The sequence below is a fragment of the Pempheris klunzingeri genome, chromosome 20 (assembly GCF_042242105.1).
Source record: "Pempheris klunzingeri isolate RE-2024b chromosome 20, fPemKlu1.hap1, whole genome shotgun sequence".
NCBI lineage: Eukaryota > Metazoa > Chordata > Actinopteri > Acropomatiformes > Pempheridae > Pempheris > Pempheris klunzingeri.
Window position 1 is genome coordinate 13,699,958 of NC_092031.1, and position 19,433 is coordinate 13,719,390.

Here is a 19,433-nt window from a genome sequence, read left to right on the forward strand (position 1 = left end):
CTAAGAAGGTCTTTTTTGAAACCACACACACATACACACACACACACACACACACACACACACACACACACACACACAGACGCACACACTAAGGATAGCAAAGCACCAAAGTAGAGATCTATAGAACAGTTTAACTTTGGGTCAGGATTTGTGTGTGTGTGTGTGTGTGTGTATCCAGTAGACTGACAGAAAGGGGGTGGAAGCGGTGCAGTGTTCATCGATAACTGCAGCTTGTTCTCACATCGAAGGGTCGGGCCCTCATTACACATTGGCTCGTTGTCGGGGAGCACAGCTGTTGGGTTTGGCTGGTGCTGCCTGTACGGGCTGCACAAAACCAGCTGTGCAAACAAACACACACATACAGAAACCGTAATGGCAGTAAGGGGAACGGAGTGGTAACAGACAGGTTGGTGGAGTTTCAGGTAGACTTAAAAGCAAACATGCATCTCGGCACGCACGCACAAACGCTCGCTGACATGCACCCAGGGGAGATGTGATGCCGGTTTGAAAGTCGTATGAGGAAGCTGGCTGCTGGGACCGTGCCAGGGGTTGGAGTGCAGGTAGAGGGGAGTACAGTGCTGATCATCACAGTCGCGGGATAATGCTGCTGACACGCAGACAGCGTGTTTCTCCCCACAGCGTGACAGAGACCTGGACATCTCTTTGGGGGAGGAATGGCAAGGGGAACGCTTTTTACTGCTTCCTAACAGCCCTGATTGGGCTAAGAAAAAAGGAGAGTGGGGGCAGTAAAAATAGTTTGACACCCTCAAGGTCCAGTCGGCAATCTCCTCTCCGCCCTTGCCCATAAAACTCTTTGAATACCCTACTAAAATCCTTTTCCCCTCTCTCCCCCCATCTCTCTGCTGAACTCTCAGTTCCAGCTTTACACTGAATCAAGGACGCTGTGTTTACCGCTCGTGGTATCCCTCTATTATTTACACTTATATAACCATCTGTTTCTGCAAAGCCTCTGTGTTTGAATGGTGCTTTAATCAGGCCCCTCCATCGGTTCGCCTGGACTTTATGCAACAACACTTTGAAGCCCCAGCCACACAACCTCAACTCGCCTCTCAGTGACAAGTTGGGGGATTGAGACACAATCTCATTCTGTCTGGCTTTGCTTCCCGCCAAAGTACTTTTCCATGTTCTCAGGAGTGTGGTGCTTCCTGACACTGGAACAAGAACAGCCACCTGGACTTTACACAGTCATGGAGATGCAATAGAAACCACTGACCACTCTCACTTCCTCTACATTTGGGACACCAACTGTCAAATGTGTGTATGAGCGCTTCTATAATGTGTATGTATGTGTGGGCTTGTTTTTGATATGTCACTCTCAGACTGGACACCACCTGACACTAAACCAGCGCTTATTTTTCCATTGATGTAATGTAAACATCTGATTCCCTAACTGTATACCCCATGGAACAGACTGTTCCCCGTTCCATCCTGTGAATATAAAAACACGACACTTATTTCATATATTCAGCCCTTTCTAAGCATGACAAAGTGACTTTTTGGTTTAAAAATAAATGAAAGAAAACTGCAGGGAAAGGACTTGTTGAGGTCTAATCTTGCATTCTTCCCTCCCCCTCCATAATAAGCAACGATCAACAATCCATTATCTCTTAGCTTGTTCTATGCTATCACAGGGTATTACCCGAGGATGAATGCTCTCCCCCCGGTGAGGAAAACAGAGCTTGGAAAATTAGCATTTTCTGACAGCCATTACTCATAGGGCTAATCCTGTCAAGGAATGTGTGGTTGCACTATCAGCGCAGGCGAGGGGTCACCGCGGCCCAGGCCTGCACACTGGGCTCTTATCTAGCAGGGTAAACACACTGGGGCCTGCATTAAATAAGTGTCACAGTCAGTGGAGGCGGAGCAGGCCAAGCCCCCCTGCCAGGCTCCATGCAGATAATCCCTCTCAAAAACCATGTTGGTCAGACCCAGCTGTGGCCTGTGGCTCAGGTGTAAGGAGAGAGGGGGAGGAGAGGTATTGTTCAGGCAGTAGTGTAGATTACAATACAAGTCACACAGGCTTTTGGCCAAGTCCACATCAGTGCAGATATATGTGACAGGACTGTTTATGCATCAAACCTTCTCTGTCCACTCAGGGGTTTTGGAGTTCAATTTTGAAAAGTTTTGCATTCACACTGAGACACCAAAACGATAGAAGAATGCTGAATTAGATGATGGGGCAGGATTATTATTTTAGATTTTATGTTACTTTGCCATCATAGACAAGTTGTCAGAATCTGCAGCTCAGAAACTGCCCTTCCACGCTTTTGACCTTATTCGGGGCGTCCCAATCAATGATCAAATCAAATCAACTCTATTTGTGCAGCTCTTTAGACACAACACAGTTGATCTAACACGCTTTAGAGCACACACACAGAGCCCACAGTGACACAGGAGTAGGTCAGGGACAGTTAAAGGCTAGACAGTAGAGTTGTGCTTTAAGATGAGTCTTGGAGGTGCCAACGGTGGGCGAGAATCGGCTGAAGGGAGGAAGAGAATTCCATAACTCGGTCAGACATTTTTGATATTTTCCCATGTGGCCTCTTGTTTTAAGAGGTCAAATTAGCCCAGTTTTCCAACTTGCCAGCATCAAGGCGAAAAATATTTATATAATGAGATGTCTTCACAAAAAGCTTACCTCTAATGCGTGTGCTTGGCCTTAATCTCTACTGCTGGGCATGTGGAGGCAACTTGAGCCAGCTGTGGTACTCCAGATCACATGACAATCACAGGTCAGTGTTTTTTTAAAATCTCAGTTTCTCTGTCAACACTACCACATGAGACTGGTGAAATGTTTGTTGGACTGTGACCTTTATCAATATTGTATCCTGTCAGCATCGGTGCGTGCATCACCTGACTATGAAAAAGAAATATTCAAGCCTTTATAATTGCACTATAATAGCTTTGGCACGGACTCAAACCCTGCTGATGACACAGCTGCTTGTTCTCATAACAAGTTGCAACAATGTTGCATGGAATGTTGCAGAGTAAAGGTGGAGTAACATTTTATTAGGGAGGTGGTGCAGCTTTAATTCAGCTGTGCATGCACTGTGAGAAAAGTTAAGTGTCAGTTACCGTGACTGGGTGACTTTGCCACTGTTACTTAATGTGTGCTGAGTGAGCTGAGGCGCCTCTGTGGGCAGCACTCGAGGAAAAGTGTAATGGTGTTACACTGGGTGTACAAGGTGGGAAACCTTGAATAATGTGGGATGAGAGCGAGCCAGAAAGGCGAATCCGAGTCAGCCAGTGGGTCACCAGGAGGTGAGGCTGCCTACTTCCCTGGGTTCAGGAAAAGTTCAGCCGCATAGCATTAGGCAAATTAGGGAGACAGGGTTGGGGGAGAAAAAAAAATCGGAGGGTAGGGACTGATGAGAGCATGGGGGAAAGGGTCAAATTAGTTGGAAGGAGGAGCTCGAATAAAGAGTGAGAACATAGACGGGAAAAGAGCGAGAGATGCAGTCGGGTGCTGCTCTCATTGTGTCCATGAGCTCCGCGTAAAGATATGAAAGACTCATTACTGAGCTTATATAACTTAATCAGGTCCTCGGATACATTCCTATTTAAAGCCACCGTACCTAAATTTGAGGGAGGGCGGCGGGCTCCCCCCCTCACAGTCCCATGCAGGGCCCGGATTTAGACAGAGGGAGACCCGTGGTGACGTCCCTGAAGGGGTTAATCGTAGGAGGAGCGACGCATGAAAAGAGACTGAGGGTCGGAGGAGAAAAAAAGAAAAAGAGCCTAGTGGAGGTGGAGCCAAAGCCCTCAGCTGCTGTGCCTTGTCACATTTTTGCAGAACATGATAGCCGCACGGTTTGGTGTGGGAATGATTTAGGCTTCTCTCTCCAAACACAAACAAGGCGGCGCTGCGCGTTTGACGCGGACCTGGACGGCGCAGGGCAGGGTCTGACCGAGGGAAGCCGCCGGTTGTTGTAGCGCACGGAGGGAGACCGGTTCATCCACGGGGCTGACAGGAGTCCACCCACGGCGGGCGCACACGGGACAACCAACCGTAACCCAAAGGACGAACTGCAACTAGGCGGAATGTCCTCTCAGACATTTGCGTTTCCATCCCATTGATCATTTCCCTGTGTTGTCGGCACGGACTTGGAGATTTGCGCTCTCTTTTCTTGGATTTTTCTTCGGGTTATTTTCTCCCTATGGTGTGGATACAGCCTCAAATGTTGCTCTCTGTTTGAGCAAGGCCGAAAGGACCGATATATTCTGCTGAAGTTATTCGGGTGGCTTTTCGGTTTATATTTTGCGCACATTCCCGGCCGTGTTCCTGCGTTGGACACCATGCAGACTGCTCTTTTAAATTATGTTTTCAGATTGGGCGCAGCCGACTAGGCTATTCCAGACACCGATTCACTCCTCGATTTGGTGTCCGATCAGTACAGCGCTTTAAGAAGATGCCAAATGCTCAAATGTTCCCGCTGCGTTCGGATTTATCACTTTTCCTTCGATTTTAATGCCCCCCGTTTGGCCCCCTTTCAGTTTCTACCTCTGCTGGTGGCGAGCTGAAAACCACAAGGCTCGTGTGATCCTGCGTGCGCCACAATAGTTCGTTTTTTGATAATAATCCCCTGCTGTCGCCCTGCTTCGTATGATGTATGAGAGTGTGGACGTTGTGGGACTGAATCCCAGCCCGAACCCGTTTTTAATGATGGATTACTACAACCAGAGCAGAGGATGCTTGATCCCAGAGAAAGGACTGGTGCCCGGAGCGCCCCATCCCTACAGCACGTCCATCCGAAACCAGCACTGGAACGGCTCCAATCACTGTAGGTGCCTTTTCCTGCATCCTCAACTTCATTTCACTAATTGGGGAAGTTAAAGCTTCTGTGTCCGTGTGTGTGAGTGTGCGCGCGCGCGCCCGTGTATATTTATAGCCTGTAGCCTATAAACGTGTGCGCGTGTTTTCATTATTTTTTACCGCACGACAGTTGCGACTATATTTCGTTATTATAAGGCCTCTGTTCCCGTGTTACCAGCCTGTTCCATCTCAATTATTTACACCCCATAATATGTGCCAAACAGAGCTGCATGTTATCGCCACCACCGAGCTTCATAACTGCATTATATATACTTGACCCACTTTCGGCCTGCCTCCGTATGCGCCCGGGCTGGGTATTTTTTCCTGAGAAACCTCGGTCGAGACTGCGGCGCTTTGATCCAGACCACGTTATCCAAAGCTTTTGCGTTCCTGAAATATGCACTTGATACAAACAAGGTTTTGCAAGCCATGCCAGCGTTAATCAGATCAAACTTTCCTGCCAGTGTTATCCCTGGGTCCCTCTGGTAATCTGGATAGCTGCACCGCAGGCCACAGTTCCTGAGCAGCACGGCCTTAACTGGGCAATCCTGTCTATTTAATGTCCCAGTCAGGCCTTTCGCTAATTAAATGTATTTTAAACCAGTTATTTATATTTTTAGTAGGTAGGCTGCAGGGGCGGTTACAACACAGTGTGCTCCAAGAGTCAGATTTGACAGTTTAATGTTTAAATCAGGTATTTATCCTTTTATCCATTTTCTATTAGAGCATACACATTCAAATTAGTATTTAAATTCTAATAAACTCGACCACAAATTCATGTTTGAATGCTCCTGAGACAACAGGCTTTCTGCCATGTCTAAAAATAACTTGTCAGTGTCTGACTGTGCCTTTGAAATCTCAGTTAGACTCATTTTGAATAAGTGATTGTGGATTAGTTTGTGCATGTGTGCGCTTGATGTTGGTGTTTTCTCGGGTTGAATAAGCACTGCCAGTCATGGGAGATTTCAATTTATTGATACGGTATCTGCAGCAATGAGAGAGTTTTATTGCAACAACAAAGTATCACAGAGGCCCTTCCCATTCTTTACCTCAAAAGAGCTGCCTTGCACAAAGCTCAACCAGGCCTTTATAGAAGAGATAGCTCTGTTGTCTTTCACAGCTGAAGGAGTGTAAAAGGCAGGAATCTCCACAGGCTCTTAAGGGCCAATTTCCTCCTCGTCTCAAGACTATAGAAACACACGACAAAGGGAAATTTAAACAGGAATCTCTAATGTTTGGCAGCAACAACAAAAGCACTCATAACAGTCGTGCTTGCTCTGTGTTCTTTTTTCCCTAAACCTCTTTTTCTGTGCTTGTTTTTTCGAGTCAGATGAGATTAGAAATTCATCTTAACTATAAGGACAAGTCTCATACATTTTTCAACGCAGATATCCAGCGAGCTTGATAGTATTTATTGAACTGGCCCACTAAACAGCTCTAGTGGCAGCATTGATTCAAACCATGTGAGCTCGTCTGAGGGAGACAGTGGGGGTTTGGCCCAGGAAAAGACCTCTGATCCCTCGACTCCACATTGTGTTGCTCAACAGAGGAGTTGCAGGCGGAGTGTGTGTGTGTGTGTGTGTGTGTGTGTGTGTGTGTGTGTGTGTGTGTTTGTGGGTGGGTGGATGGGGGGTAGCATAGCTGCTCTTTGCCTTACTGCTTGGTTGTAATAAAACACTTAGTGCACAACCAGGGAGCAGTGGTGGTAGGGGGGCAGGGGGGGTTTAGAGTAGAAAGGCGCAACATCCGTTAGTGTCATCACGTGGCTCTGAGGCTTATTGGATCACAGGGGTAGAAAACAAAACAGACAAAACAGCGCAAGATTTCTTTTTTCACCTCCATTTCTCAAGCAGAAATCCAAACCAGTCAGGCTCAAAAGCACGAGACAATCCCCAAAACATCTGCTGGCTTCATCTTTTTCTGGACTTTTTTAAAATATGAATTTCACAGACGGTAGTCTCTTGGTATGTTATCCTTTGCACGTGGGTTTAGAAACAGATTGCTGGTGGAGTTAAACTTTTTTTTTTTTACCCCCTCAGTGCTTTTCCTTTTTGGTCCTCTGTTTTTTGAACCTCTCCACATTGGCTCTAACTATTCATTACAGGCTTTACAGACGAGCTCTCTGGCACTGAGAGTGCACTCAATGACATCTTGGCTGAAGTAAATGGCCTCCTGGACCCATTAAGTGGCTGGGCACAAACCCAGATCATATGGACGCTTCATCTCTGATGTTATTGTTCTTTAAAGATGCTGCCACTTAAGTTACTTGACGGTTTTCATCCAGCCGCTGTCAGCTCAGGTTTGTCCAGTCACGGGCAGTGTCAGCAAGCGTCTTATAATCTCGTTATATACAGAGCAACAATGCTGAATCTTTATGGTGAAAAGGCTCTTGCCTCGCAGATTAAATGAACTTGATTTTTCACTGAGTGCCCGTCAGAATCCTTACAGCTATTATGGGCTCATGCATGAAAGAATGTGCATGGCCTTGTTCACATGACTGTCACACACTAAAAAAAATGGGGGTTTTGAAAGAGGGATTGCATGGGGTGAGCTCAAATGCTCACCAGCCCATAGGCTTCATGCTTTTTGTGTTTTTTTTTTTTCTCAGGCTGTCCACAGTACGAAAGAAAGCAATCACCAGGGATTTCCATAGAGAGTAGACGAGGCAGAGAGAAGGACGAGCTTCAGCTAGTTTGTCTTTCGAAGGCAGGGCCTGCCAAGTGGGCTATTGGACACGAACGTTATGTGTCTGAGGGGCAAGTGACTGGCAGCTTAATCTGACTCATGTGGTATTTAAGTGCGGAAGTCACTTTGCCTAGCAGGAGACGAGGCCCAAGAAAAAACAGATGGTATTTTATTGTTTTTCAGTGCAACGGACTGTAAGAGCAGGAGCAATTTTGGGCAATGATGAAGGGGGAGGCTGTTTGGAGAGGATTTTTTTTGAAAAGAAGAAAGCAAGAAAAGTTTGAGCTTTGTGGTTGAAGCGCAAACCTATGTGGTTTCTCTTATGGCTTTCTGAGAGGCTGCAGCATCAGACAGCGCAGCAAGAGCGTTCCTAATTGTCTCTCTGCTGTTAGGCAGTGACATGGAAAACTGTGGGTGTTGTGTTGCGACTTTGCACAGACCAGCAGATTGGTGTTGGCCTTGTGAAGAACTGTGAATATCACTTCCTCCCCTCTTTATTTATATATGCAGATCTCATTTGGCAAGTGCGTGCCGAGGATTGGGAAAAATGCAAACAACTGAGCCTAAACAGAGAGAAGCTCATCCTGTCCCCAAACAGAATTGGCCGGAGTACTGTCAGTTTTTGACATTGAGCGGAGGTTGCTGTCGTAAACAGCTGGAGAAAAGGTCATCTATCAAAGCAGAACATAAAGTGCCAAATTTATTCTCTTGATCAGTCCACTCAGGATTTCTTGGCAAAGCTGATTACAGCTTGTGACTTTGCTTACTTAAAGCAGTAATGCAAATCCCAGGCCTTAATATTCCTGAAATGCAGTGCTTGCCCTTAATGTCAATGTCAAGTCCTTGAGCCGAATAATATTTCCTGCATGCCCCTCTGTAACGTCCATGCACCTCGATGACAGGCTGATGAGACAATGGGCCTTTTCTCCTGGGGCTTTGTTGATCCCAACTTGATGGAACTGGCAGGATGGATGGACAGCATTGAGGCAAGGTCCCCTGTTCTTCCAGGGAAGGGAAGCGTCAGGCAGACTCCTTATTGCACCACGTGTGCGAAACCCTTTTCAGCCAATGGCGACAGTGATTTAGTAGCATGATAGCTGGGAATGCCATGATGTGTGTGTGTGTGTGCGTGTTTGAGTGAGAGAGAGAGATCAGTATGTCCACAGAAACACGCCTGCTTTCACCTTCAGGTGAACATCAATAACACATTTTGTCATCAAGGTATGTTTGTAATGGCAAAGGGGTGAAGGGAGTTCAGCGCTGCTGTTGCTGCTCTTCTGGGAAAGGCCGCAGGGCAGCATTTCACAACCTGCCATCACTCGCTCTCAAAACGCCACCTTGCCACCAACCTTCAAAACTGTTGCTGCCCTTTTTGATGCGATTTATTGTGTAGTAAATAAAGATGCACACAGAATGGGATGCCACAAGATTCCCAGGAGCAGCAGGCACACGTGTGTTTGTTTGAGTTTCAGTTGTTTATTTTCTTTGTTTAAGACGTACTGAATAGGTGTGGTGCATCACCTTGAACATTGGCAGAACAACTGGCTTTTGGACTCACACCTCCTTTTATTTTCTCCCAGGGGTGGCACGTTGCTGCATCATTCCATATTGAGCGTGTCAGAAATTCAACATATTTTGTGCCAGGGCACTTTTTTTTTTTTGTGGTGACACGGACACTCGCTCAGACCCACCGCTGGGCCCCAGCGTGTTTGTAGAGAGAATTAGCCGGAGGCATCAGTCAGAGTGTACTGTACACCAGTTTGGTTTGACGCTAAATCCCCAAACAAGGGTTGGTGTACACTGCAAAGCCCCCTTTGATGAGCAATGCAGGGCAGACAAAAGATCCAGGCAGTGTCATTGATTCATCAGGGCTTAAAGAAGGCAGCTGATTGCAGACATTGTGACATGGGTCCGTAATCTCACTATCATTAATTAGAGTCTCCCCTGTGTCTGTTCTGTTCTATACACTCTCTCTCACACACACACACACACACACAAATACAGGGTTGGGAGGGAGATCGAAATGGTTCAGGTTAAAGGGGGGTTCTACCCTCTAAAATATTCATAGCTTCTTCATTTAAATCAATTCGGCGCTACGAGGGCAGTCAAGCGTCAACTGTCAGAAATTGAGCTGGGCCTGTTGTAATCACTTCTTTACTTATCTCTACAGATGGCTTGTTCGCAATGGGCTCTGCATGGCTAGCTCACCAGCACATTGAGAGAGGGCTTACTCTCTCTCTCTCTCCCTCTCTCTCCTTCCCATCTCTCTGCCCTATCTCCATGTTTCATCCCCACCCTCTCATAATGGAACACACATAAATTCATCTGGGTATTGAACCAGGGACATTCATCACCCCAGAATTCATCTGCGAGGCATTTTCATTCCCAAAGTGTCTCCTTTCTCTCTCCCACTTTATCTCTCTCTCCCTCTCTGTTTCCCATCTCCATGGCTGCATTCTCCGCATGGCAAGCCTGAGTCGGACAGTCAGTGTCACGATTAATCTTTAATGCTCGCCTGCCCTAATTTTTCCTCATATTTTACAAGATTTCCTGCCCTCCAACCCCCCTTTTGCCAGCATCCGCTATATATAGAGTGATTACATGGAATGTTGCCTTGTTTCATCAGTTGCGGAAGACCACTGCCTGCCTCTACCGCTCCACACTCTCTCCCAGGCCACTAACGCCGGGCCAAAGCACAGGGCTGCTGCCTCCACCAACACACTCATCCCCAGTCTCCCTTTAGAGATCTGTGTTAACATCACATGGATGACAACTTTGTTCACCTCAGATAGTTCTCTCACACACACACACACACACATATATATATGTACACACACCCCAATGGAATGCCTTCCTATTTAGAGAGTGGGACAGTCGAGAAAATAGGGTAGAGGTTAGTGTGCTAAAAATACAAGAGCCTGGCAGTTCTCCTGCTGTCTGGGCAAAAAATAGCACCGTGTTGCTGCCGTCTCAGTCAGCTTTGTCAACTAAGGAGCAAACAAGAGCACCCTGCCCCAGCTCACGTTTGTGTTTCATGCAAGAAAGAAGAGGGAGCTCTGAATCACTCAAACTTACTCGTGTTTATTTGTGCACACAAAAACAAAGTCCCCTCAGCTACAACTGTGCCTTCAATAGGTTAGCAGACCAGCATCAGGCCAGAGATGTCTGAGTGTTTCAGCTGATCTCATTACTGTTAATATGTGGAGTCCTAGTTTGCAGGGCTTTCATAACCTGGTGTTGGTGTCTTTAACAGGCCCCAGGGTGCACACAGGGTGAGTTAGGAGAGAGACAAGCCCTTTTTGTATGTCTTGATTTATGGAAGTAACTCAAGATATCCATATAATGTATCTTCTCTTTGGTTCTCTCTCATGCCATGGTGGCCCATCCCGGCTCAGCCTGGCTCAGTCTGGTCCCACTTAGTGACAGAGGAGCTTGGTCTGTTTGGATGCCACTCTCCTCTCTTTCCCACAGCCCCTCTGAATCATTTCATATTCATTACATGTCTGGCTGGAGCCCGGCCTCTGACATTTGACTCTTAAAGGCCCACCTGGGACCGGGATGAAATAGACTGCCAACAGGGCGGCGGAGGTGGAAAGGAAGAGTGTAGTGTTGGTTAGTGATGGATAGGACAGCATGTTCGACTGAAGGAGGCAGACAAGCTTGGGTTACAGGCCGCTTGTTCCCTGTAACCCTGTTTGTGATATTAGCATTGTGTGAATTGAGAGATGCCCTGTAGCTGAGCAGCTCCAAACATGTGTAGGTTAAGAGAGGTGAATGAGAAGAGACTGAGACAACTGGACCCTGTTTGTTATGAATAGAGCCACTGTGTGTTTAAGGGGAGGCACTCTGATATCAAGCAGCCCCTTCATTTCAGAGAGCCGTATTGTGTAACCTTTGCCATGACCTGTAGTGTCTTATCAGGGCCATTGTTACTGAGAGATAGTTGCTCGGTAGATATCACAATAATTAAGTGGGCATGTCAGACTCTGAGGAGCACTCATTGTTCTGCGAAAAATAAACATGTCACAACCCTCTTTGCTGCTAGTTCATTTTCCAAGAGCCTTAGTAGGGTTAACTTGGTGGCCCACTGGTGTTCGCATGTAAATGTTTCATACTCTGTGCACCATGCACTGTGGAAGAAACTGAGATAAAGCCCTTAGGATGACATAGGCCCGTCTCTCTGAATGAAACCAGACACATAAATGTCTTTGTCTATTCCTCATTCCTAGTCATCTTTTTTCAAAGGCCCTGTCGGCCCGGATGCTGCTTCAGATTGGGGAAGGGGGTGGGCTGATAGGGAAATATGCAGCCATGCAGCACTTAGAGCAGAGAGGGCACATTCTGTCATTCCACGGGATTTTTAACAGCAACCTGAGGAAAGCTTTTTATAGAAGGCAAAAGAGACGAAGGGAGGGTATGAAAGAGAGAATAAAGAGAGGCATTTGTTCATCACTTCTGCTCAGAGATATGATAGAGAATTCTAAATTATTGATTTAGTTACTATTTCACAGTTTCACAGAAGTTTGTCTTAATGCTTTACCATTGGCACACATGCACACCTTTGTTTGGTGCTTCACATTATAGCATTATGATCAAAGAGGAAACAACCTTTGCCTTATGGAGATAAATTCAGAAGTAAAGGAGCCCTTTGACAGCTAGGCCTTTACCTCCTCTCCCTTTCAGCTGGGGAGCTGACTCATGGAAAAAGGTGACAACAGTTTGAACCAGAGTTGTGAAGTCACACAGTGTGGCGCCCTCTAGTAACTGGTGACCAGCCCCTTTTGCTCGTAGCTGTGCTGCTCTGTGCCACCGCTGCGACGTGACACCCTGCTTTGCCCTTTGCACCATACGTGGGAAACCTTTGCACAGCACTGCTGCCACTGTGGCGGTTCCACAATAGAGCTGGATTATTGTGTCTGGGCTGTCAGCACCTCTCAGCTGAAAGAAAATGAGAGAGAGAGAGAGAGAGAGAGAGAGGGGGAGAGAGAGAGAGTGGGAGAGAGAGAGAGAGAGAGAGAGAGAGATATCTCGGGGGGGCGGTGGGGGGCTCCAGGAGAGTTGGCATTTTCAAACAATAATCTCTGTGGAGCCTTTCAGGGGGTTTAATGTCATTTTTGGCCTCTGGATTTTTGCCCTTTTCTCCTTTGAACAAAAAGCAGTGGAGAGCGAATGGGGAGGAAAAGAACGAGGAAATAAGTGAAGAGAGACGACAGAGAGGGAGAGCCTTGGCTGGGTGACTGATATTATTAGTGTTCTAGTGCGACTGATGGAGCCTTGGCCTGCATCCAGTGGCTGCCAACAGGCCAGCGTTGGCAAATTGAGTCTGGTACAGGATGACCTATATCCCCGTCCTATTTAGCACATTACAGCATTTGTCTTTATCTTACCCATCTTTTTATCCACTCTTCACTTTGATTTCTTTATTTTGTATCAAGTGTCATGATGAGACAAAGGTCCTCTGTATGTTTAATAACCCTTATGTGTGTGGCCTAGTTGCCTTGGTAAAACCCGTTTCCATTGTCCGATCTCATCATGTTTTGAATTTGCTCAAAATATGAGCCTTTTCAGTTATATACATGTTAAACAGTGAGGACAGATAGATGGCAGTTTAAGCCACGCGTGGCTTTTTACCTAGTACCTTTGCGTGCAATCTGCATGGCTGCCCAAATTTGCTCCTTCTGGCTACAGGCAAGAGTGGCAACACTAATCTTCTCTTCTCAGTGTGAATTATGGATTGGCTGTAATGCAGCGATTAGACACACGCACCTACACACATGTCCCCCTGCTACAGCGGGGACCAGTTAGGTTCCCCACTGCACTACAGGGTTTTCCTGGTTGCACATGAAAGTCTAGCCTACAGTGCTACTCCCTAACCTGGCCACCCAGCCTCGTCCTCCCCACACTGCTCACCTCTAATCAACCTCCACAGCTACATACATCCTGAAGCTAGCAAGAGCAGAAATCCACTCTCGCACATATGCTTGCTAAAGCCTTTCATGGCTGTAATCCCCGACACCAGGAAGAGATGCATGGGAATCTTGGTCAGCTGACTCTAAAACTGGAGGAAGGGAATGAGGAACCACAGCAAGGTTGAAGCCCCCCACTTTCTTAAAGCCTGCTGGGATGCTCTTTGGGCTTGACATACCCAACCCCACCTGCCCTCACTGCTCAGCGGGAAGCTCCATCACTAGCTTCCCTGAGCTGGCCTACTTGGGACTGTTTGATCTCATTGTAGAAGCAAGCGAGTTTGCCCGCTGCCTGGCAGGCAGAGAGCTCCTTGATGCCGAGGGTTGGGGAGGTGGAGCAGGCTTCAGTGGAGAGGCTTAATAACTGTATTAACATCGGTTGCTCCCCCAGGACCCACGCCTACACAGCAGAGGGAGGAGGCTGGGGGGGGAGGCGGAGGTTAGCACTGTAAAGCTGCCTTCTCGCACTTTTAATGCTCTGCCCTAATTTTCTCTCACTCTCTTTTCAGCTCAGTTTCTTTAATTTGGTGTGATTTATAAATCAGGCTATATTAGAGCAACAAAATAAATGCTATTACTTCCTCTGTCTTCAATACACTCCGTTTTTCACTCGTTTCTCATTTTCTCATTATGCTGCATAGCAGTTTCTCTCTATTTATCAGATTTTTTTTGGTCATCATCTCCGTGACAGCCCATTTCCTGTAACTCTCCACCTCTTTATTTTGTCGTCTAATCTGTGCTACCTCTGTTGTTCGTCCACTTTCTTACACCTGGCTGTTTATTTATTGATCACAGATTGGCGTTAGTATTGTTTTTCCATTCCAACTCCGTTCTCATCACATCTAACAAGTTGGCTTCAGATGTGTAATATCACAATCAACTTTGAACTGAAAGTACTGTGCTCTTTCCTCACCTGTGTGTCGCTATTCATGACAGTTGCCCATATCCCTTGAATTATACATTGGAAACTGTTGAATAATTAATGGGCCCCACTTAGCTTAATGGACAGAGTTAACTGGGAGAGGTGTGTCTTCCTTACTACGAGTGGAACTGGGTCGCAATAAATGGCACCCAGTCACCCCCAGGGTCATGATGAGGCCTGGGTCACAAGGCAGAGAGAGACGGAGCAGTCGGCAGAGGCCAGCTGGGGTTAACTGGACCCCAGAGGGAAAGAGGACAGGAGGAAGAAGTGGGGTATTAACACCAGGCTCACCTGAGGGCTCGGCTCAGGTTACTTCCACTCATTGTTTTGGCAGGCCTGCTTACTAGTGTGTGCTCAGGCAGCAAGCACGATCCTGTATATGCATGTAAACATACGTACATGTGTCATTTTACACTGGTCTTTGTCACACACATGCAGCTACAAATGGAGGAGGTATGGTTAACTCTTTATACATGGGCACACAGGGTCTTTGTAACTCATGTGCTGTTAATTAGCTCTGCCAGTTTACTCTTAAAAGAACACAGAGTTGTAGACTTTTACATTTATAAACCTGTACTTGAAAACTATATATCAGAGCATATTTGAAGCTTCATGTTGCTCCTTTGCACACAAAAAGATGAAAAATTTCCCGCAGGGAGAGATCAACATTGTCTCAGTAAAACCAGTCCATCGGCCATATCACAGGAAATGGTGTGTGTTTGTGTGTGTGCGCGTGTGTGTGTGTGTGTCATGATCAAATGGCTCCCCCCAGGCGACATCGAAAGGTCAGGGATCCATGCAGGAAATTAGTGTCTGTGGAGGCACAGACAGCACACACACACACATTGACACACACAGAGACACAGAGAGAAGGGGAAGGCACAAACCATAGTTGAGGAAGCTAAACATGCCCTTCATTTAATTCTAGCAACATCCCACTGCGCTCCCTTGATGACTCTGCCTGCTCTCATCAGCCATTTTTCCTAAGCATGGAGCTAACTTAACCTCCCGGTGCTATCGACAAGCCCCTCACTTTGTGTTTTTTATTTTTTGCATTAGCACTGACACTAAAGACGAATGAGTCCGCCTCTCCCCGCCCACCCGTTCTCCCCTTGCTCTGCCCAAATCTTCCACTAAGCAGCCCCCTGACACTACACATCAAACAGCTGAATCAAATGTGTGTCATCAGTCATCATTAGAGGGCATGAACAGGAGAGCAGTGGTTGGCCGTTCAGAGTTCAGGATAAGGTTCTTAATGCTTCCACTATGATCTTTGGTGGATTTAGACACTCAACTATGCAAAGGGCTTTGGTCAGGTGAGCAGGGAAGTTGGTTGATGTTTTCATTTCAGCCTGTGAACCTGCAGAATCAGGTCTTTATGTGTGTGAACGACCAGAGTCAGAGGGGTTGTTTTGTCAGTTTCTATGTCATGAATGTGCAGCTAGCTTGTTTTCCTCTGCGTCTGGCTATTCTAAATATGTCAGCTGTCTCCTTGGGATCTTCAGGCCATTTTAACCCCAGTGCTGGCCTAGTAACCCCTCGGGTCCCGGCATCATTGAGCTCTTTAACAGACTAGTGACAGGATAATGGCACACTCGCAGCATCTTCTTGTCCACACCCTTGAAAAATACCTCCACTTACATCCAAATAATACGCTTTCAACTCTGAACCTGACATTGGTACTTTGAGCTAATTTATGAAGGGAACTGTTGTCATTATCGGTTTCATGTACAGTAGAGGAATGCACGTTAGCCTGCTGAGGCTTGAAGGCGGAGATAAATTACAAGTAAGTTTAACTATTAGCTCTAACTCGTGCGAACGAGTACATGAAGTGGCAAATCTAAATGGGTGTCTGGATTTGAAGAGAAAGCGCCTGGTGGGAAGGTACATTATTTAGCATCGTTGAACAAACTCGAGTCACGCACACACACTGCACTCGCAGCCTCTCCTCCACTTCCACGGTCATGAGCCTGCTCTAGAGTTGGGAAGATCAAACCCTCGTAATCTATTCCCCCGTGATTGACTATTGTGTTGTCCACAGAGAGGGAGAGTAGGCGAAAGGGAGAACATGAGTCGAGAGAGGTGGTTTAACATGACAAAGCCCATCCCTGGTGATCCTCTCTTCTCCTCCCCAGATCCTCATGAGCCTCTTCTCTCACTGCCTTCTCTCTTGATCCCTTGTTCCCCCTTTTTCTTTCCACCTCCTTCTGGCCTCTCCAAGTCCACTTCAGCCCTCTAATGCAAATAGCCCTTTGCTCCCTCCATATTTATGACCCGCTTCCTCCACTGTTGAATATGCGCTTAAGGACGGAGGGGCTTGAATGCTGCCAGTCACATTGGATTAGCGAGTATCAATGGGCAGATAACCTCTCTGTTAAAGTGAATGAAGAGCAAACACTCGAGCATATGCATTCATGAAGGCCTTTTGACCTTCAAACACTGTGTGTGGCACTCGGTGCAGTGAAGTGAAATAGCACCTGGTCAATGTGTATGGATCTAATTTCTGCTCAGGCAGACAGAATTGTGGTGTATAAAATGCATTTTCCAGCATTTTTCACCTGTAATTGTTTTGAAATGCTGACGGCAGAAATGTGTTTATGATCTCCCTCCTAATTTAAATCATCTGTCCCAAATCTTTTAACTACAGTATCCTTAAAAAACATAATCCACTTCACAACCTCTCTCCTTAGACCAGTTTGGTATCTTTTCCAGCACGTCTCTTTTCATGATTACTTTCTGGTCACGTGAATATTTTCAGGGCTTTGACCCCTGGACTTCTTATTGCTGGTTGCTTGTAATGTCGTTGATCTGTGATTTTTACGGGAATAGAGGGAATTGAGGCTTTTTTGGCTGTTGCGCTCATTCCATGTGGCTGTGAAAAGAGCATCATTCAGACGACTAAAATGAAAACCTTACAGGCTTCGTTAGACCACACAGCGAGTGTTCATTGGCTAGGCCCAGGTTTAGCATGGCTTTGGCACCCTACTGGCTCCTAGTATGCATGAGCGCAGCTTGGTATCACAGAAGGAAAAAGTACACGCACAGTCATCCACTCTCACACAATTCTATAATTAACCGATGCAGGCACTCTGTAAAAGAGAGGCTTAATGTTTCATGAAGCCATTTTCACAGTCAGGGCGGTAACATTAAAGGCCAGTTTGTAAAAGGCTGTGGTTTCACTCGTGTGTGTTCGTGTTATGATCCAATGATGACCTTGATCTTGAATTATGTGTCATATCACAGCTGTAAGTCACTCCAGGGAGGGTGTATTAATTCACTTTTAGAGAGAGTTGACAAAGGGAGGTTACACTGTGGTTACACCTTCTCCCTCTCTCACTGTGTAGAGTGTGTCTGGAAGCAAACATGCTGGCATGTACAGCTTTTTTATGGGGCCTGCTTTTGAAATGTTTGTCTTGCATGTCACAGTCCTCCCCCAGTCCTGTCGCTCAACTCTCTCTTTCTCCTCAGATGCTCGCTCCCCCTCTCTGTCTCTATGCTAGCCTGTTTCTCATGCAGCCCGTCTCTTCCTGCTCCTCAGTCTGCGGGCCAGTGATGTTGTTCAGCTGATAGTATACAGCTACTGTATGCTTGAGATCAGCACGTAAACATAAATTCATGCTGAACAGCAGATCCACTGTGGGCAAACACTGCCTGTATTCATAATGTGGATTAGCCAAGGAAAAGGCCTGCTAATCATTCGCTTGCTTCTCTCATTGAGTAAAACTCCCCGTCTTTAGCTCATTGCAGTGATTATTACCATTGCCTGCAATATCTTAGCAGACTTGCTTTGTACCAACTGTATGTTCAGAACCCTCAGTGAATCCTTAACATGTACATTTTCACATTCTCACACACACTCGTACAGTGGATATCATGTTTAAAGTCTTAAAGGCCCACACCTCAGTATGACATGTGTTACAGGGTGCTGAAACCACTGTGCCTGTCCACTTCCTGGCATCCTCTGACCAACACGGGCTGCCGTTTGCTCCCTTGTGCCCACCACCATGTCCCACACCATTAGCTCATGCCAAATATCTCCAGCAACCCCAGGGCAAGTGCCAACTCACATAGTCCCACTGTCAGTCAGCAGGCATAGACAGCTGCTGGGTAGAGTTACACCGTGTTGCTCAGGGTTGCAAGGGAGCGTTGTTGCCAGGGAACTTGTAGTTCTCCCTGGCACGATAGCTGTCTTTGGCTGCTTTTTCTGTTTTTGCACAATTAGATCCATAAACAGTGGAATTTATTTGTGGTTTAGATGTCCTGTGAATTCTGTATTTCATGGAGGACTTGTAATTAACTGTGCCAAGGATAGCATGTGGCTGCAGGAGTGCAGATCAACTACTATGGTTAACATGAAAGCTGCTGCTCAGTCTAGCCCCCGTAGACCTCCCCTTTGACATCTGCCCTTACTGCCCCTCCCCCTCCCCCCACGCTCTAGTTTGTCCACACATGTTCTCAGTTCCGTCTCCATTTGCCGGGGCAGTAGTGATAGGAAAACCTGGTGTGTTGTTATTTCAGAGGCCTGGCAGTGTGCAGAGGGAAGTTATCTTGGGCCCCTGGAGAAGGGCTTGGGAACATGGTGGGGACCGCTGGGCTGATAAAAACCAGGCCTGGCCCAGACAAGGACATGCTGACATTCACAGGCACAGACTCGCGTGCACATGCATACAGTAAATATCACGCAACAGGCACTCAAATATGCAAACAGGAAGATGCATTCATTTGCATGAGCATTCATATTTTCATTCATTGTATTCCCAAAAGTAATCAAACAGAAGTAATGCATACATTTACAACTCACCAAGATGCCATAAATTACCCTTGCTAAACAAAACCTGGTGTTTTCCCCACTTCTGGCCCACCATTTCCTGGTGTTGAGGAGGGATCGTCATAACAGGCAAGAAAGACTCCTTACTCTGCACAGCACTGCCCTTCGGCCTCTGCTCAGACCCTCATCTATCACTCACATATGTGTGTATTTTTCTTGGCTTAACACTCTAGATGGGGGAGTTACTTGGCCCCAATT

At 46.7% G+C, this 19,433-nt stretch overlaps 1 protein-coding gene across 7 annotated transcripts in view; it reads left to right on the forward strand.

The window, feature by feature from the left end:
• The window catches only part of raraa (retinoic acid receptor, alpha a), a 136,775-nt gene that overhangs the window by 93,242 nt on the left and 24,100 nt on the right, over window positions 1–19,433 (forward strand). Inside the window, exon 1 of one of the 7 annotated variants that reach the window (XM_070851334.1) lies at window positions 3,884–4,802. The exons of the other annotated variants lie outside the window; for them this stretch is intronic. Within the exon in view, the coding sequence (XP_070707435.1) occupies window positions 4,625–4,802 (178 nt within the window). The 5' untranslated portion in view covers window positions 3,884–4,624. Of the gene's footprint in view, window positions 1–3,883; window positions 4,803–19,433 lie in introns of those variants that run through there. 7 annotated transcript variants of the gene reach the window in all.